This window comes from Anolis carolinensis, chromosome 1, assembly GCF_035594765.1.
Source record: "Anolis carolinensis isolate JA03-04 chromosome 1, rAnoCar3.1.pri, whole genome shotgun sequence".
Lineage (NCBI taxonomy): Eukaryota > Metazoa > Chordata > Lepidosauria > Squamata > Dactyloidae > Anolis > Anolis carolinensis.
This window is the reverse complement of record NC_085841.1, coordinates 364,622,138-364,642,877: the sequence shown is the minus strand read 5'-3', so window position 1 is coordinate 364,642,877 and position 20,740 is coordinate 364,622,138. Positions and strand designations below refer to the sequence as shown.

Sequence of the window (20,740 nt, the reverse complement as noted above, 5' to 3'; positions counted from 1 at the left end):
ACACTGACATTTATTACATTTATTATTTTTCTCTATTATTGTTGCTACTATTACATTTATTTTACTCTATTTTTATTATTAATAATACATTTATTATTTCACTCTGATATTATTATTATTACATTAATTCTTTTATTCTATTTATTACTACATGTATTATTCTCCTGTATTTATTATTATTATTATTATTATTATTATTATTATTATATGTATTATTTCACTCTATTATTATTAAAAGGATACATAAGCACATTTACATTGAAGAAGATGAGAATAATGATTTGATCAGAATCGGAGAGTCTTATCTTAAATTTGAGCTTTCTGTAAATATTCATTTACATAACATTTAACCTATCGATGCCTCAATTCATGTAACTTTATTGGTATCTATTTTTATTTCTGAAATTTCCCACCCTCGGCTTATACTGGAGTCAATGTTTTACCAGTTTTTTTGTGGTAAAATTTCGTGCCTCGGCTTATATTCGGGTCGGCTTATACTCGAGTATATACGGTACATTTGAGGGCCCCGTTTTCCATTCACTTCCCCGAAAGTATCACCTGTAGGGTTCTTGATGACACAACTGGTTGCTCCGTGGAGGTCAGCGTGAACATAGATGTCACCTTGCACAGAAGAAGCAACACAAAGAGAGGGCAAGAGTGATTAGCCTGCAAAACCGAGGGTCACAAAAACAGAAGTTTTATAGAAATTTGACATTCTAGATCCAAAAGATGAGCTCAGATTGGCTCAATTACATGCATGTTTTTAGGTGATGTTGGTATTTCTAATATACACAAGAGGCTGGGACCTATTTTCGGGGAGGAGATCTCCCAGACTCACCTGGCCGCAGGTATCTCTTGACGATCATCTCGTTTTGCTGTTGGTCTCTCCCAGCGATAACAAGGTAATTTTCAGAGCTAATGAACCACAGGAATTTCTCAAACCTGCCAGGCGATATCAAGGCAGAAGGAAAAGGAACTGTAGGTATTGTCAAAGGGCTCAAAAGGGCAATTTGCTGGCTGCAAACAAGATTTCATGGAATTCCTAATTGATCTAAATCTTGTTAGGGTAACAACAGGGTTACCCGACTATTATTCTTCAATCAAATGCTTCAACCAAGGTGGGAATTATGTGGGCCTGTTGGAAATAGCAACCTCCCAAGCCTCACACTACTTACTTGGTAATACAGTAGAGTCTCACTTATCCAACATTCTGGATTATCCAACACATTTTTTAGTCAATGTTTTCAATACATCGTGTTATTTTGGTGCTACATTTGTAAATACAGTAATTAATAGGTAGCATTACTGCATATTGAACTACTTTTTCTGTCAAATTTGTTGTATAACATGATGTTTTGGTGCTTAATTTGTAAAATCATAACCTAATTTGATGTTTAATAGGTTTCTCCTTAATCTCTCCTTATTATCCAACGTATTCGCTTATCCAACATTCTGCCGGCCCATTTATGTTGGATAAGTAAGACTCTACTGTATATATAGTTGCTAACCTGTATTCTATGTATATGTTGATTTGCTAGTTTGACTGTACCTCTTTTGGTGTGGGAGGGACTATAGACATGTGCTTGTACTGAGCATGTTCAGACTCAGGACTCCATTTTGTATTCACCTTTTGCATCAGACCTCAGTGGAGGTGGATGCACGTCACTGTTTGGACTTTAGTAGATAAGGGTTGTTGTGTGTTTTCCAGGCTGTCTGGCCATGTTCCAGAAGTATTCTCTCCTGACATTTCACCCACATCTATGGCAAGCATCCTCAAGGAACATCAGGAGAGAATACTTCTGGAACATGGCCGTACAGCCTGGAAAATTTATTTATTTATTTCCAGCATTTATATCCCGCCCTTCTCACCCGAAGGGACTCATACAACAACCCTGTGATCCCAGCCATGAAAGCCTTCGACAACACATTGAGTAGAGAAGTATGACTTATGGACTTTAGTGAGTACAACTATACCTAAAAACTATGGACTATTGATTAAGAATGATACCCTGTGTACTCAACACAGAGAAGCTACATTCTATCTGTAACAAAACTTAAATAAAAAATGTGCAAGGATGGTGAATTAAAACAAGATGTTTGTGAGTAAACAAGATACATTACTTTTCAAATAAGACTTTGTTTTTTTTTATCTCTGAGTGCATACGTTGAACTAAAAGGTTTTTAAAGGGAGTGTATATGTTTTGGGCAATTACAACTGCAATTACAATTACAACTGCAAAGAAGCAACCAAATATATTTTTGTAGTGGCATGTCTTCATCCTTGGCAGTTCAAAGACATGGTTCTTAAGTTTAACAGCTGAGTTCCCTGTGTGCCATTACATCACTTGTTCAAAGGTTGACTTCTAACAAGGTCATGCTTTTCTTGACTAGTGGTTTTCAAAAGGTGGTTTCCACATGTTCGTGGAGATTCACATTTGCCGCTTCCACCTCTACAGAGGACTCACCAGTACACTTTCCGTGCCTTCTGAATGGTGGTCACCGTTTGAACCTCTTTCAGAGTTTGCTTGGTCTTCTTCTCTGCTGATTTGAAGGCCTGTTCAAGTAAAGTAAAGAAGAATGCCAAAGCCCTACATGTACTGCCGTTACCAAGTCTCCAGCCAGGCAGTGCCGAGCATGAAAAGTGCATACAAAGATTCAGTACAAACAGTTTGCCTGCCCTGATATTTCTGAATATACAGAGTATGTTGTCTATGTCTACATGGCAACACAATACCCACAGCCCACCAGTGGCCTTCTGGTGATGGTATGGCTGGGCTGCCCGCTTCCAAACTCACTGGAACAATTGCCTGTTTCTGTGAAAACAATGCATGCAGTTGCTGGAGGCATTGCTTTAAAAGAGTGTTGAACTTTTTGGCTTTATTCTAAGGTTCTGTAGAGAATGCCATGTATTCCCAAGCAGAAGAGAATCATGTAAGACAGAGGAAAGATGCTCAAGGTGGCTGTTTTAAGCCCCTTCTAAAGGAAGAAAGGCCAGAAAACCATTGACAGGCCTACCTTTTCAGCAGCTTCTACTGTTTTCTGGGTTTTTCTGGCAGCAAATCTTTTGTGATCATAATACCTAGGAAAAAATACCATCATGTTAAGTTTTCAAGCCACTGGAATGACCATCATGACACTGATAAAAATGTTTGAAGGACTTCCTGATAGCATAATAACACTAGTCCTTTTAATAATAATAATAATAATAATAATAATAATAATAATAATAATAATAATAATAATAATAATAATCTGCAAAAGGCCACCCTACTGGGATCTGCGTGCATCATCCAAAAATACATCACATAGTCCTAGACACTTGGGAAGTGTTCGACTTGTGATTTTGTAATACGAAATCCAGCATATCTATCTTGTTTGCTGTGTCATACAATAAAATAATAATAATAATAATTATAATAATCTGCAAAAGGCCACCCTACTGGGATCTGCGTGCATCATCCGAGAATACATCACACAGTCCTAGACACTTGGGAAGTGTTCGACTTGTGATTTTATGATACGAAATCCAGCATATCTATCTTGTTTGCTGTGTCATACAATAATAATAATAATAATAATAATAATAATAATAATAATAATAATAATAATAAATCATCACACAGTCCTAGACACTTGGGAAGTGTTCAACTTGTGATTTTGTGATATGAAATCCAGCATATCTATCTTGTTTGCTGTGTCATACAATAAAATAATAATAATAATAATAATAATAATAATAATAATAATAATACATCACACAGTCCTAGACACTTGGGAAGTGTTCGACTTGTAATTTTGTGATACTAAATCTAGCATATTTTTCTTGTTTGCTGATAATAATAATAATAATAATAACAACAACAACAAAACAACAATTATAATAATAGTAATAGTAATAATCAAAATAATAATTAAAAAAAATGAGGATTTAAAGATCAAACTGCAAAGACTCTGGCACAAGCCAGTCAAGGTGGTCCCAGTGGTCATCAGCACACTGGGCACAGTGCCTAAAGACCTTGGCCTTTACTTGAAAACAAACTGGCTGTTAGGAACTGTGGGAGTTGAAGTCCAAAACACCTGGAAGGCCCAAGTTTGCCCATCCCTGGGATAACCTATTTATAAAGATGCACAGCTTATGCTACTGTATGCCAAGTCCTTCTCTCCAGAACACATAGTTAAAGCCTCTGGCTCCTTACTTTTTGGCATTTGCGTATGCAGACAGGCTGAGATCCAGATCTACCAGCAAGGGCTTGTTCTTCTGAGGTTTCTTCGGCTGCTTGGCTTTGTTCTTCTTCTTCCTCTTTCCCTTGGTCTCTTCTCCCACCTCCTCTTCCACCTCTCCATCCTCCTCCTCCTCCTCCTCTTCGGAGAAGACGTAAGGGTTTCTAGGCAAGCAGAAAAAATACATCTATCTTGTTAATTACATTATGTAACAAAAAAATTTAAATCCGTTCCTGGCTTGAAAGTGTTATGTCTTGTTTAATGGTGCGGTCCTTACTTTGAAAGGAGTTGTTCTACTCTAGAAACTTCATTTTTGTGGCTGCCACAAACTATGTTTGATGAGGGTTGTTGAGGGACAAATGGTATGCTGGAGAATTGCTGTAACTAATGAGGAAGAAGAAGCTGTGAAGTTTGTATATTTTGTATATGCTTTGTTTACTGTTGATACAAAGGAGAAAGAAAAACTTTCCTGATTATTCGGGAAAGAACAAAAGTCCCTACATGTTTTGTTGTTCGAGTAGAAGACCACGACAACTGTGCTTCTGGATGCCTGGTTCCTTAATTGGAACTAATAGAGTCACTTCCTCAAGAACAGGAGTTTTATTACTGACTTATTATTATTATTATTACTATATACCCCTGAACTACTATTATTGTTGTTGTTGTTGTTGTTGTTGTTGTTGTTGTTATTATTATTATTATTATTATTATTGTGGTTGTTATATCTTTATTTCTACCCCAACTTTCTCCCCATGGGGACTCAAGGCAGTTTGCAACAACAAGACACAACCCAACTAAGTTAAAAACATGGGAAAAACAAAAATTAAACACAATTAGATATTTGTGTCATGGATACAAGTTGAAATACAGTTAAGATGCAATATAATAGGGCCACGGTGGCGCAACGGGTTAGACCCTTATACTGCTGAACTGCTGACATGAAGGTCAGCAATTTGAATCTGTGGGACAGGGTGAGCTCCCGCTGTCAGTCCTAGCTCCTGCCAAGCTAGCAGTTCGAAAACATGCAAATGTGAGTAGATAAATAGGTACTGCTTGGGAAGGAAATGGAAAAGAGACACTCCAAGAAATCATGCTGGCCACATGACCAGGAGGTAACAATGCAGGCTCCTCAGCCTGAAAATGGAGAAGAGCACCTCCCAGAGCCAGAGATTAGTACTGCCTCCAAAGCCGGAAATGAAAGAAGTCTTTACCTTTGTCTGTGTTGTGTGTCTCATTGGATGTGATTGTAAATAAGGCATTGAATGTTTGCCTTTGTCTGCTTTATATATACTATAATCCACTCTGAGTCCCTTCGGGGAGAAGGGCAGGATATACATAACGTGTATTATCATCATTATAAAAATATTCATACCATTAAAACGATATTTAAAACTGAATATCCTCCCCAACACCTGCCCATGGCCCCGCTTACTTGAGGAGCATGGTGATGTGGTTGGTCTGCAACTTCAGCTCCTTGATGGCGCTGGCCAGGGGGTCCCCTTGTGCCTGGGCCTCCTTGACCAGGGCCCCGATCTCCGTCCAGTCAATCTGGTTGGCCAGGGCGCTCCGGACCACCGTGATGGCGCGGTCCACCATCTCCAGGTTCATCTCCACAAGTTCTCCTTTCACCTTGTCAATTTCCTTAGGGGGAAAAAGGAAGAGGAGAAATGGAGGACTGAAGCCTGGACTGAACATAACCTAGGCTTGACTTTGCTTAATTAACTAGTCACTGTGGACCAAGGAAGTTGCTCCTCTGGTTTGAAGAAGCGATTAGGATTCCTTACAATATTATTTGGTAATATATATATTTGCTTACCTGTATTCTATGTATATATTGATTTGCTAGTTTGACTGTACCTCTTTGGTGTGGGAGGGACTATAGACATGTACTTGTACTGAGCATGTTCAGACTCAGGACTCTATTTTGTATTTACCTTTTGCATCAGACCTCAGTGGAGGCGGATGCATGTCACTGTTTGGACTTTAGTAGAGAAGGGTTGTTGTGTGTTTTCTGGGCTATATGGCCATGTTCCAGAAGTATTCTCTCCTGACATTTCGCCCACATCTATGACAAGCATCCTCAAGGAACATCAGGAAAGAATACTTCTGGAACATGGCCATACAGCCCGGAAAACACACAATAACCCTGTGATCCCGGCCATGAAAGCCTTCGACAACACACTGAGTAGAGAAGTATGACTTATGGACTTCAGTGAATACAACTATACCTAAACACTATGGACTATTGATTAAGAATGATGCCCTGTGTACTCAACACAGAGAAGCTACATCCTATCTGTAACAAAACTTAAATAAGAAATGTGCCTGGATGGTGAATTTACACAGTGGCAGCTCCAATTTCATCACAGTGAACCTTTCCTGAAACAGCTCACAGGTAAAATGGACAGAGATATTTCAAATCTTGGCCTCCGAAGACCTTGTAAATGAGACACTAAGGACCTAAACCAGGCATGGGCAAACCTTTTTGTTTCTCCTCATTTGTGGTACTTTGTGTGTTCTGCTGCCACTGCCTGACCCATAGGGAGAGAGTTGCCCCCTGACCCTCACTATTGCCCATTGTGGTGTGGTTTCTGAAGTCAACCTCTCTTGCTGTCTAACTTATGAAGGAGAACACGAACACTGGAGGACTCTACCTGGGCTTGGTGAAGGGCTTCCAGCCTGTGCTCATGGTCCTTCCGAACGTTTTCCAGCTTCTTCAGAGCCTGTTTCTCCTTGAAAGCCAAAAAGATTGGGGAGAGAAGGGCAAAGAAATATTGGCAAGATGCTAGCAATGCCCCAGTGTGCACATAAGAATTAATGTAGTTTAATAGCACTTAACTGACACAGCTCAATAAGATGGAACTGCTGGCTCCAGGTTTGAGCCACAAGAAGGGCAATATCCTTGTCTTTAGAGCAGGCATGGGCAATTCCTACCGGCTGTTAGGAATTGTGGGAGTTAAAGTCCAAACATGCCTGCTTTAGAGGACCATACAAACCACATATCGAAGGTGAACCGTTACCTGTTGCAATGCCTTCAAGTCTATCTTCTGGCCCTCCAGCTTTGAGTAGAATTCATCCACTGCCTTTCAAAAAAAAGTAAATACACATACATGAAATTGCAAACTGATTACCAATTTCTCACAGAATGCAGAAAGGAAAAAAAGAGTTTAAACAAACTCTAGTAGTCATGCCATGTGCCACTTAAGCACTCACAGATTATTTTGATTATGCATTATTGTATTTGTCACTGCCACCAATCCAAGGATTTGAACTCTGGTCTCCAGAACTATAGCCCGATTCTCAAACCACTATACCAAGCTGAAACTCAAATAATGTATACATAGAAATATTGTTATCAATGTTTTCGTGTGGTTTTGTAAAAGGGGGCAGGCTGTGGCGCAGGCTGGTTAGCAGCCAGCTGCAATAAATCACTCTGATCAAGAGGTCATGAGTTCGAGGCCAGCCCGTGTTGGGGTAAGCACCCGACAATTAAAAATAAAAAATATAGCCCCTGCTTGTTGCTGACCTAAGCAACCCAAAAGATAGTTGCATCTATCAAGTATGAAATTTAGGTACCACTTATATGTGGGGAGGCTAATTTACAACACCATAAAAATCATCCAGCCGTCATTGGAATGAGGAAGTTGCCACCACAGTGGATGATGAAGCAACTGCTCCCCCTGTGGCCAGAATCAAGCATACCCTCAGGAAGCTGGAAGCTGGAGAAGGTTTAAATTGCCTCTGCGTCTGTCTCTGTCTCTGTTCTATGTTATATGGCATTGAATGTTTGCCTTATATGTGTACAATGTGATCCGCACTGAGACCCCTTCGGGGTGAGAAGGGCGGAATATAAATACTATAAATAAATAAATAAATAAAAGAACAAATGGCTTGCGGTTGGGCTGCTCGCGCGTTGCTGAAATACCCGTATGTCTTCCAAGGGTGGGGGCAGGGGCCATCTCCGCGCATGCGCACATAGCTGTTTTGGGATTTTGAGGGACATGGACTTCGAATTGTGTTTTGATTTTGTCGTCTAATCACAGCGGGGAGGACCATGTGTTTTGTTGCCAAGTTTCCTGGTTCTGGGTTTTGTAGTTTCGCTGTTTTTATTAAGGTAGAAATGGACAGAACAGATTTATATATTTAGATTACAAAGTTGTAAACTTTACAACCTAGTTAGGTCATGATCACTAGGCCCTGAAAAGGTTAGGAAAAGTCTAGCTGAAATGGGAGACGATGCTTGTGGTAGTCACAGCTTCAGGAAGGTGTTTCATGCATTTGGGAGCCATAGTGGAGAAGAACCTCTGCCATATCATCCAAGAATATATAACTCCCACAATGGGAGAAAGATAGGATTGTTCTTGTTGGCTGCCTTGAGTCCCCATTATTGGGGGGAAAGATGGGATACAACAACAACAATAACAACAACATAATAATAATAATAATAACTTTATTTTTGTACCCCGCCTCCATCTCCCCAAAGGGACTTGGGGCAGCTTACATCGGGCCAAGCCCAGGTAATTACAATAAAAAGAATAAAACACATCAAAATAAAAGTACAATATTATACACATGAACATAGTAAAATTAAAATGGTGACCATAGTATAAACGTAGTTTAGACACCAGAGTAAAAGTCATAGAAACAGGCTGGGCCAAAGTGCGCAGAGTGAGTGTTGTAAACCTAGGGGATGAGGTAGATGACTAAGGTGCAACAATCAATAAGAAGCTTGGAATGAGGTGGACACGGGAGCTATTTCCAACTGATGGAATAGAGTAAAGTGCATCAGATAAAGTAATAGTCACTAGTACGGGATCTATCATGAAGATGAAAATTCAAAATGATGAAGATATGTCTTAATTAGTTTGTTTTCCATCAATAATTCACAAGACCCTCACAGCCCTGACTCCTACAATAACACAGATAAAGCTCCTACAAAGCAGAGCATCTTACCTTATTGAAAGAGTCAAACTCCACAAACGGGCACTTTGTGTATTGTGAGAACAAGAAAGGGTGAAATTCCTCATATCTGCAAGAGACATGATGTTGGAGAAGGTTGCAAAGCCATAGCGAGACAGGCTTCCCAAAGGCTTCTCTGGCCCCTTCCGCACAGCTATATAAAATCCCACATTATCTGCTTTGAACTGGGTGATATGGAAATGTAGACTCAGATAATAATAATAATAATAATAATAATAATAATAATAATAATAGGAAATCTACTCTGCTGACCGGAGCCAGCATGGTGTCCTGAGTTGGTTTAAACAGCTGAATTTTAAAGTAGATATAACTGACTTTAATGTTTTAATGTTTTTCATGTTTTTGTATATTTATAATTATTTTATGTCCCGGCATGGAATGCTTGCCGTATATATGTGTGTATAGGGTGAGAAGGGCGGAATATAAAAGTTTTAAATAAAATAAATAAAGAAAAACCCAGTTCAAAGCAGATATTGTAGGTTATCTGCCTTGATATTCTAGGTCAGGGGTCCCCAAACTAAGGCCCGGGGGCCAGATGCGGCCCTCCAAGGTCATTTACCTGGCCCCCGCCCTCAGTTTTATAAAATAATATTTTATATCATTTTAAATAATATAATATATTGTATACATATGATATTGATAATAATATTATTATGTTATACAATATAATACTAATAACACCATATAATAATATTAATTATATGATATATATTACATATAATATTACAGTATAGTGGTATAGTTCAATATAGTAATATATAATGCTAATATTTTGCTATGCTAATAATATAATATATTGTATGTACATACAGCTGCTCTGAGTCCCCTTCGGGGTGAGAAGGGCGGGATATAAATGTAATAAATAAATGTAGTAAATGGATAAATAAATATTTATTTATTTATTTGTTTAGGCTTGGCCAAAGTCTGACATGACTTGAAGGCACACAACAACAACAACAATCCTAATTAACTTGACTATCTCATTGGCCAGAAGCAGGCCCACACTTCCCATTGAAATCCTGATAGGTTTATGTTGGTTACAATTGTTTTCATTTTAAAATATTGTATTGTATTGTTCTTTCATTGTTGTTGTTGTTTTGCACCACAAATAAGACATGTGCAGTGTGCATAGGAATTTGTTCGTTATTTTTTTTCCAAATGATGATTCGGCCCCTCCACAGTCTGAAGGATTGTGGACCGGCCCTCGGCTTTAAAAGTTTGAGGACCTCTGTTCTAGGTTATGGTTTGTGGAAGGGCCCTCTGACGTCCAATACCTACGTGAGGATTTCCTCAGCAGGCTTTTCTGGCTCCAGGCTTGGCTTTTTCTCCCTCTTTTGGATGATGTAACCCTGACAAAATAAAAATGGGAAGAGATGACACAAAATATTTATTTGCCTTGCTTTACTCACCTAAGAATTGCACAAGGCGATGAGCTGGGATGGGAATGACACAGGTTCAATGTTCAGCCAGAAAGTGTTACAGAAAAGCATTAGACTAGACCAGGCCTGGGCAAACTTTGGCCTTCCTTTCAGATGTTTTGGACTTCAACTCACACAATTCATAACAGCCTATCAGCTTTTAGGAATTGTAGGAGTTGAAGTCCAAAACACCTTGAGGGAGTGCCGAAGTATGAACTCAGTGATTCACTATTCTTTTCCCCTCCAGAAATGTATGGATATAATAATTAGCAAACACTACAGAAAATGTCTAGCTGCCATATATGGTTACGGCTAGAGTAGGAAAAAGTAGACCCTATTTCCCTCTGAATATAAAAGTACTGTCGGACCTTTTTAAATGTAGCAGTATTGGAAGATTTGTAGTGGAGGTTCCTTTCCATTAATGCTGGCAAAAAAATTCACAGGAAAATACAGAAAAAGTAAAACAATAAAAGAAGAACTAACTTCTCTTCACTTAAAATATAGAACATCAAGAAGGAACCTAGGTGAAACCTTGCAACTGTTTTGCAGGGTTATTGTTAAGTAGAAAAAGCACTTTGCTAATTAATGTATGGTAGGAAAAGGTTGTTCGGAATTGTGGGAGTTGAAGTCCAAAACACCTGGAGGGCCCAAGTCTGCCCATGCCTGGTGTAAGGTAACTGAGAATTTCGCTATAATCTAAGAACAGCTGCTCTTGCTTCCATGCTGGGTAAAAACAAAAGTGTTTGTCAAAGAGTTTGAGCTACCTTGCCATCAAAGTTGTCCGTCACTTCCATATATTCTTCAGCTTTCTGTAAAGCAGCTAGTAGCCTTTCAATATCTTTAAAAAAGAGAGAAGAGAAGTAAAAAGAACTGGCTTTTCCTAAAGCTGAGTTAATTAAAACAGAGGTTTCCTATTCTCTGTACTGCATGATATCTTGGGGGGAACTTCATAGTAAGAAGCAGCTTTAGATTGAATCAGACGCTTGGCCCACCTAACCTCCATTCAGCGGCAGGATGGGATTGAATGGCTTCAGGACTCAAGACCTTTTCTGAGGAAAATCTTATCTTTCTCCCATTGTTGGTAGTTATACATTCTTAGATGATATGGCAGAGGATCTTCTCCGCTATGGCTCCCCAATGCTTGAAACGTCTTCCTGAAGCTGTGACTACCACAAGCATCGTCCCCCATTTCAACTAGACTTTTCCTAATACTATAATAATAATAATAATAATACTGTAATAAATAATAATTATTTTATTTTTGTACCCTGTCTCCATCTCCCCGAGGGGACTCGGGGCGGCTTACAAATACAAAACGGACATACAATAACAACAAGTACCAAAAAACGTGCAAATGAAAATTAAAAAGACATAAAATAAAGTCACCACCATTAATAGAACACAAGTTAAAACACAGCAATGAAATCATAAAATGAACTAGGCAAAAGTGCGCTACGTGAGACTTGTAAACATGGAGGAAGTTAAAAGTGCTATAAGATCATGGGGAAGGACCTTAAAATGGGGGTGAACCCTGAGGCTATATCAAGAAATTAACCGCTAGTACAAAAGTTTAACATACAACTGGGTGGTACTTATTCAAAAGCCTGTGTGAAGAAGCTAGGGATCATGACCTAACTAGGTTGTAAAGTTTTACAACTTTGTAATCTATTTCTAGTCTTTTAAAATTGTGATTTGGGTTTATATTACTATTAATAGAATCACAAAGGTGGAAGGAATTCCAGAAGTCATCAGGTACAACCCACTGACTCAATCCAGGATCTTTAGCAAGACAACCCCAGCGGGTAGACTTTATAAATAAGGAGATCCCACAACAGGGTTGTTGTATGTTTTCCAGGGCTGTATGGCCATGTTCTAGAAGTATTCTCTCCTGACGTTTCGCCCACATCTATGGCAGGCATCCTTAGATTATATGGCAAGACTATACACACACACACAGTAGCTTTGGATCACATAGGGAATGCTTAACACCCTTGTAGTTTTTGTTTTGCTGTTTGTGTCCTTCTTCAGAAAATCTCCCCTCACTTTCTGTCCCTGTGAGAATTGGATTTTTTAAAAATTGGTCTGTTATGGAAACAAGGATTGGAGATGAAGACCTCTTCCAGGGGTGAATTTCCCTTCCTAGAATAGATTTCTCTTGCTTCCTGTTGTCTCAGCCCTGTCTGTAATTAGGTATGTGTCATTTGTAAATTGAATGTTTGCAACTCAGGGACCGCCTTTATTTAATTCTGCAGTATTCCATGCTCACATCTCTGCGTGCAAGAATAAGGAGATTTATAGCTTCCTTCCCTGACAGTTGAGCTTTGAGAGTTGATCAAGGTGGGAGAGTTTAAACCCTTCCCACCATCAGGCAGGCAGCTTTGCTCCCAATAGTTGCATCCCCTCTGCTGACCCAGGGGGTTCCAAAGACCACTCATAAAGCAGTTGCATATTATAAAATGCCCATATTTATCTATCACTCCTTGTGGTTCTTCCAGTTTCCAGCCAAAGCAATTTCCATCCAAACTTTACTCTGAGACAACCAGAATTGAACCCTAGAGTTTCTACCTTCAATGCCAAGAACCTTCCTTAGGTGAGGATCAAAGCCATCTAAGGAGAACAGGAATCCCACTGGCTGAGAATTAATCAACACAAACACATACACATATAGAGGCACCAATGCAAAACAAGAATTTTTAAATTTTGGATTTAATTTGGAGACAGAAGCACATATAATTAAACGTCAGGCAACGTGATAGAAACAACGCTGCCCATTTGATATTCGGACATTTGGACACCTACCTTTGCTGTCTATTTGTTCTATTCTAGTATTCCCCGAAAATCCTGTTTCTATGAGGCAGTGTTCAATCAGAGTGGCTCCATAAGCTACAAATAAAAATCAAAAAGGAAGAGATGTTTCTGATGGGAAAAACAGCAGTCAGAGCTATAAAAAACAAACTACAGGAGCTCTGCCCATGAATACAGAACATAGGATCCAACAATGAAAAATAAAACTAGTATCTATGGCAGGTGTCCTCAGAGGTTGTGAGGTCTGTTGGAAACTAGCAAGTGGGGTTCATATATCTGTGGAATCCAGTCAGAGCTATAAACAAATATCTGTACCCCAAACAAAGTCTTAGAACTACAGTAGAATCTCGCTTATCCAACCTTCACTTATCCAATGTTCTGTATTATCCAACACAGTCTACTTTTTAGTAGTCAGTGTTTTTGTAGTCAATGTTTTCAATACATTGTGATGTTTTGGTGCTAAATTCATAAATACAGTAATTACTACATAACATCACCGTGCATTGAACTGCTTTTTCTGTTGATTTGTTGTAAAACATGTTTTGATGCTTAATTCGTAAAATCATACTGTAATTTGACGTTTAATAGGCTTTTCCTTAATCCCTCCTTATTATCCAATATTTTCGTTTTGCCAACGTTCTACCAGCCCGTTTATGTTGGATAAGTGAGTCTTTACTGTAGTAGTAAGGTGAGATCTAGAAACTTTATAAGCACTCTCCAACAGCACCACTTTAATTATAACCATTGTACAGTAGAGTCTCACTTATCCAACACTCGCATATCCAACGTTCTGGATTATCCAACGCATTTTTGTAGTCAATGTTTTCAATACATCGTGATATTTGGGTGCTAAATTTGTAAATACAGTAATTACTACGTAGCATTACTGCCTATTGAACTACTTTTTCTGTCAAATTTGTTGTTAAACATGATGTTTTGGTGCTTAATTTGTAAAATCATAACCTAATTTGATGTGTAATAGACTTTTCCTTAATCCCTCATTATCCAACATATTCGCTTATCCAACATTCTGCTGGCCCGTTTATGTTGGATAAGTGAGACTCTACTGTATTTGCTATTATTCAACTGCTCAAAAACATTTAACAACAACAGCTAGTATGTTATGGGAGCCATCTGTCTAAGAATGTTTAGGTTCTTCAGCTCAGCTCTATAATATGCTGGAACCAAAATTTAGGTAATGATTTTTGGTCATATCCAGTTTCAGGTAACCATGGTCCAGCTGGGAAAGTATTCCTCGTGGCCACAGGTTTTACTGTATTCTGAATGTTAATGTACCGCAGATAGTACTTACGAAGGTGAGGGTTTAGGACTCTCTTGATCTGCTCCGTCTTGGGTGATGTGGTTATTATTTCTGTCAGCCTACGAAAGAAGACAGGGAGATTGCCAAAAGAGCTGACACTCTGAGGTGCAAAAAGGTCTTTCTCATCATGACTACTGTCCAAGAAGTCTGGCTCAAGGCTTTGCAGACAGAAACAAGACCAGAACAACCTTGCAGAAAAATGAATTTAACATGCTCACCTAGCTAGAGGTAAAATAATGTCAACTATTCCTGATTCTGATTTCTCATCAACTTGAGGCCCAACAGCTTCTCGCATAAGGCTTTGGGTTCCCATCTTATAATGAACTCAATGAATTATAATCACAGAAGTACAGAGTTGGAAAAAATGCCAAATGCCCTCAAGCCTAATCCCCCAGGAACATAGAAATCTAGTGCTAAAACACTCCCAAGAAATAGACATCCATTCTCTATTTAAACACCTTCAATAAAAGAGAGTCTTTTTGTTTCTTTTGTAATAAAGGCCACTGAATTATTTTAACCTGGTTATTGCTAGTTGCCTTGTAAAAAGGAAGAGATAAAAGGGGGAAGGATGTGGATTCTTTTGACATTATCACCCAATAAAAGCAAAAAAGGAGAGTAAGAGTGTGGGATATCTGTCCACTTCTGTATCTGAAGAAGTAACAAACCTCACAAAGCCTCATCATCTAAATCCAACTGCTTTCCCCAACCACAATAGACCAACTCAATGAAATGGTAAGTCAGGCATGGGCAAACTTCGGCCTCCAGGTGTTTTGGACTTTTGGAGTTGAAGTCAAAACACCTGGAGGGCCAACGTTTGCCCATGCCTGGTCAAGCAGTTGGGTTTAAACTGACTTGTATTCTTTTCAAATAAATGTGGGGAGAATGAGTCATTACCATGACGTCCCTAGTATACGGTGTTTCTTGATCTTACAAAAAGTATTATCCAGACTCAGCTTCTGGGGTTTGGTTCTGCTCCAGTCCAAGTGTCATGCCACATAGAGACGTACCTCTCCAAACTAGGCAACGGTGCTGCTGGTTTGGCAATATCGACCGGATAGTGTTCTCGCACAGCAAACCTGACATCATCTGCTTCGTCTGTACGAAACCTCAGGATGTTCAGAATGAGATACTCGTGATCTGTCAGCACAATGTTGCCCTGCAACAAATCCAAGACAAAAGCAGATCAGAGTGTTTCCATTCCCAGAAAGTAAGCTGCAATCTGCAAGCAATCCAAATTCAGGACATTGGAAGAGTCAACCTGATGGGAAGTCCAAGTCATTTCAGCACAGGTTAATCCTAATTCCAGATTCCAGGAGACGTGTAACCTTGGCATCTAGCCTAGTGGCAACAGAAAAAATTAAGGGCTATCCAACTCTTTTGGGCTTTAGAAGAGCCCTAAAAACATGGCTATGTGCCCAGGCTTTCAACGAATAAACGATAAAGATGATACGGACTGACTCATGGATAAAGCACGAGGTTACCGGACGAACAGATCTGAGCATACGTATTTTTAAAATTTATATACTGTAATCTAATACTGTATTTAATAGTTGTTAACTGGTGTTATGTATTGTTGATTGATTTTGTATAGGCATCTAATTGTGCCAATGTTGTAAGCTGCCCTGAGTCCCTTCGGGTGAGAAGGGCGGAATATAAATATTGGAAATAAATAAATAAATATCCAAACTAGTACTACTCACCCCATAGATGCCCAAACCCCTCTCCTTCCGCTTACCCTGTCATAGAGCTCAATAATCAGATGGTAAGCCGCTTCATCGCTTCCAAATTGGAAGTCTACTATTCTGTCCACACCGAGCTGCTTCACACTCACAAGCCTCCTGGTCTTCAAATGCTTACGACACTATGAACAAAGAAAGGGCAAACGGGTCTGAAAATGTGACTCTGGGCAAAGGCATATACATGCATTTCAAAACAGCAATGGCCAGCACACAAACATATGATTAGAGATGATGCAAACAACACCTATTACCGTGCATTGCTGCTACTAAACAAGGAGGAAAAAAGATTCAGATGCACATTGCCAAGGCTAAAACCTTTTTATTCAGACAGCCTTTTAAAAGAAGAGTTTTAATATTAATTCAAAGGGTGCTGTGGTTTTTAACTTTGAATACGTTTTACAGGTTTTAACTGGGAATTTTTTTATTACTGTTTATATTTGATCCTGTTTTAATGTTTGCATATTTGTGTACTTTGAACTGTGTGCTGATGCTTTTATGTTCAGTAGCTTTGAGTCCTCTCCGGGAGAGCTAAAGCACAGTATAAATAAATAAATAAATAAATAGTATAACAACAACAACAACTACAAGTAGAGATGCTGTAGTTGGACAGAACCACAGAAGACCTGCTTGACACAACTTCACTCAACCGATACAGATGTGCAATAAATCTGTAGCAAGAACAATATTTTACCTTCATTGCAAAGCCAGAGGGCATCATGTTCTTGGGCCACTCGAATTCTGTGGTGTGAATCCTAATCCCAGATTCCAGGAGAAGGGTAGCTTTGACATCTGGCCTAGAGTCAATGGAAAGAAATAAAGCATATCCACATTTGTGTTCGCAAATCATTTCTGTCTTCCTAAGATCTCACCATCCAGTTCCCTTCTGATTTCAGATAAAAGGTAATTTTACACAACTGCATCCATAGGCCCTATGAGACATTTATCCAGTTTGCTACAGGAAGAGTGATGGGAGGGAATTTGTAGCAAGAAGGGAAAGTTGTGTTTTTGTCTTCTTCCCAAAACATACCCAGTGACTCTCACTGAGGCTGCCAGGACAGATACCATATCTGTTACACACAATGCGTGTTTTCTGGGCATCTACCATGGAAAACCAACCAATAACCATTGTGCCAGTTCATGGGCCATTACAACAAGTAGCCAGATATTCCCTTTAAAGAATACCTATTTTCCAGAAGAACTGCACCCTGGACATTATTCCACAGAGTCTCGCTTATCTAATATAAACGGGCCAGCAGAACGTTGGATAAGCAAAAATGTTGGATAATAAAGAGGGATTAAGTATTTGTTGGTATATAAGCCAATTTTCCGAGCCCAATTCTCTTTTATGTTTTGCTTCTGTGGGAGATATCCAGAGTGGGGTTTTATCATACAGTCTAAATTTATACTTTTCCCAGGTCCTAATTAGTGCTGTCCTGATGAAATGATTTCCAAAGTTTTTCTCTGACTTTCTTTTGTTATACCACACATAATCATGCCATCCCGAGCGGAGATCATGTCCTTCTAATGATAACAATTTAGTATTTTTCAGCGTAGTCCATTCCTTTACCCACACCAGATTGCAGGCTTCATAATATGGCCCGGGGCTGTGGCGCAGACGGGAGAGCAATGAGTTACTGACCAGGAGGTCATAAGCTCGAGGCCCGCTCGGAGCTATGTTTGTTTGTCTTTGTCCTGTGTTAAAAAGGCATTGAATGTTTGCCTAATATGTGTAATGTGATCCGCCCTGAGTCCCCTTCGGGGTGAGAAGGGCGGAATATAAATGATGTAAATAAATAAATAAATAAATAAATATGATTTGAGGTCCAGGAGACCCAGTCCTTCTCTCTTCTTGTTGTCAGTTAATATTTTTAACTTTATTCTAGGTTTTTTATTTTTCCATATAAATTTCGTTATGTCGGTATTCCATTTTTTTGAAGAGATAATCGTTCCTTATTATAGGTAGTGTTTGAAAAAGGAATTTGGGGAGAATGGCTTCTTCTCCTCAGAAGTGAATGTATTCTTTTTTTGTCATTTCGTTCTGTTTAACAATTCTCGTGGTGCTGGTGGCAGATAGAACTTTTAGGAAGACTTTCGTCCCCTGTGCCTTTAGGTTTGAGCTGCCCCTCTTTGCACGCCGCTGCCGGGTGTCTTGGGGACGTCTCCTTGAGGGAGGCGCCCCTCCTGACGCTGTCGGCCGGTCGCGCTGTGAGGGTAGAGCCCCCTGGGCCTTGATCCACCACAAGGGAGGGGGGTCACCACCACCCCTAGCTCCAAACCAGGCTGTCCCCCTTGGAGCTCCAGGGAGACACGTTGTCCACCATACAGCCACCAACCGGAAGTTCCCGTATTTGTTTAATTTAATAAAGAGGGATTAAGGAAAAGCCTATTAAACGTCAATTGACATTATGATTTTACAAATTAAGCAACAAAATATCATGTCTTACAACAAGTCTGCCACTTGTTTGCGAGTGTGGCTGCACTTGTGTTGTTGCTGGGCGTGTTGGCTCGCTGCACGTTGCTGCGTAGAGAAACAGCTGTGGATCGGGTGGGAGGCAGACTGCGTTGGATAATACAGAACGTTGGATAAGCAAAGGTTGGATAAGCGAGACTCTACTGTACACTCAACTTGCCTCATTTCCAACAGAACCAGAGACAGGGCCTTCTCGGTGGTGGCTCCCCGGCTGTGGAACTCCCTACCCAGTGACATTCGGCAGGCCCCATCCCTTTTGGGGTTCAGAAAAAAACTGAAGACCTGGCTATGTACGCAGGCATTCGAAGAATAAGCATGTGTTGGCTTCAACGCGGTCTGAATTACGGCTCTTATATAAGGTCTGGTAGATGAATGGCATAAGCACTTTGCATTGTTTTAAACTTGTATATTGTATTTTATGACTATTTTATGACTGTTTTAGCTGTTTTAATCCTTTTAGTTTATTGTATATCAGTGTAACGGCATCAATTGCCACTTGTAAGCCGCCCTGAGTCCACTCGGGTGAGAAGGGCAGGGTATAAATAATTGAAATAAATAAATAATAAATAAACCTCTGAAGACGCCAACCACAGATGCAGGCAAAACGTCAGGAGAGAATGCTGCTATAACACATTGTCCATACTGCCCAAAAAAACTCACAGCAACAAAGAGATTCCGGCCATGAAAGCCTTCGACAACACATATAAGCTCAAAATCCATGGTTCAAATTGCAAAAACAATTATGTGAGTCTTACTTCTGAAGGCGGATGAGGTAGGTCTTATTATCCACATCATAGACGTTGTTGACTCTCATTCCCAACAAGCTGTAACAAAGAAAATATAGATATATCTATTAGCATGTATTTTCTTCACAAGAGTATTATAATTAAACATAGTTAAGGAAGCAGATCAGGTCTGAGCCAACTTGGGCCCTCCAGGTGTTTTGGACTACAACTCCCACAATTCCTAGCAGCCTACCGGCTGCTAGGAATTGTGGGAGTTGTAGTCCAAAACACCTGGAGGACCCCAGTTGGCCCAGGCCTGATCTAGACAGTTCCTTTTCCACTTTTCTCCAGGTTGCGGCCTACCTCTGCCTCAGCTCTGCAATTACCGACCGGATATCCACCGTGTTGAAGCGGGACTTCATGTTGAAGCAGCTCCCGGTCCGACTTCCCGGATTGGAGTGGCTGCTCTCCCCTGACAGGAATTGAGTGACCGCATGCGCATGCGCAGAACACAGCGTTGTAACTACGGCGAAGGCACCAGGCCAAAAGTGTGCCGCCTAACGTCTAGCGAGGAAGTTAACTTTCCCACATTGGCTGCTTCGCAAAGAGCTCGCTGCTTCCCTCTGCCGGAGAGATTCGGAACGACAAGCCTTTGGACTTCAATTCCCAGAAAGCCCACCCAGTTTATCCAATAGAGAGGAATTCTGGGAAATGAAGTTTAAAGCAGACAATATGGATCATCTGCTTTGATAATCTGGATTATAGGGCAGTGTATATAGGTTTTAAGGCTGCATCTACATTGCCATATACTAATCCAGATTATTTTCTTTGAACTGGATGATATGGCAGTGTAGACTCATGTAATCCAGTTGAAAGCAGACTATAATAATAATAATAATAATAAAACTTTATTTATACCCCGCCACTCGGGGCGGCTTACATGGGGCAGAGGCCCAAACAACATAGGACAAAATATAGGCAACATAATACAAATCACACTATAAAAAGATAAAACAGTAATGCAATATATCAATTAAAACCAAAAAAAAAGGATAAAAAAA

General features: G+C 39.8%; 1 protein-coding gene across 1 annotated transcript in view; it reads right to left on the bottom strand.

Moving 5' to 3' along the window:
* nemf (nuclear export mediator factor) overlaps window positions 1-20,197 on the bottom strand; it is a 37,545-nt gene extending 17,348 nt beyond the window's left edge. The window contains exons 1-18 of the mRNA XM_062968717.1: window positions 20,043-20,197; window positions 19,710-19,778; window positions 17,176-17,278; window positions 16,481-16,606; window positions 15,753-15,901; window positions 14,737-14,804; window positions 13,419-13,502; window positions 11,384-11,457; window positions 10,480-10,550; window positions 9,175-9,250; window positions 7,242-7,304; window positions 6,876-6,953; window positions 5,654-5,862; window positions 4,197-4,385; window positions 3,016-3,079; window positions 2,466-2,554; window positions 839-942; window positions 559-621 (exon numbers count right to left, since the gene is read on the bottom strand). Coding sequence (XP_062824787.1) covers window positions 559-621; window positions 839-942; window positions 2,466-2,554; window positions 3,016-3,079; window positions 4,197-4,385; window positions 5,654-5,862; window positions 6,876-6,953; window positions 7,242-7,304; window positions 9,175-9,250; window positions 10,480-10,550; window positions 11,384-11,457; window positions 13,419-13,502; window positions 14,737-14,804; window positions 15,753-15,901; window positions 16,481-16,606; window positions 17,176-17,278; window positions 19,710-19,778; window positions 20,043-20,101 — 1,738 coding nt within the window. The 5' untranslated portion in view covers window positions 20,102-20,197. The remainder of the gene's footprint in view (window positions 1-558; window positions 622-838; window positions 943-2,465; window positions 2,555-3,015; window positions 3,080-4,196; window positions 4,386-5,653; window positions 5,863-6,875; window positions 6,954-7,241; window positions 7,305-9,174; window positions 9,251-10,479; window positions 10,551-11,383; window positions 11,458-13,418; window positions 13,503-14,736; window positions 14,805-15,752; window positions 15,902-16,480; window positions 16,607-17,175; window positions 17,279-19,709; window positions 19,779-20,042) is intronic.
* Window positions 20,198-20,740: the final 543 nt, after the last annotated feature.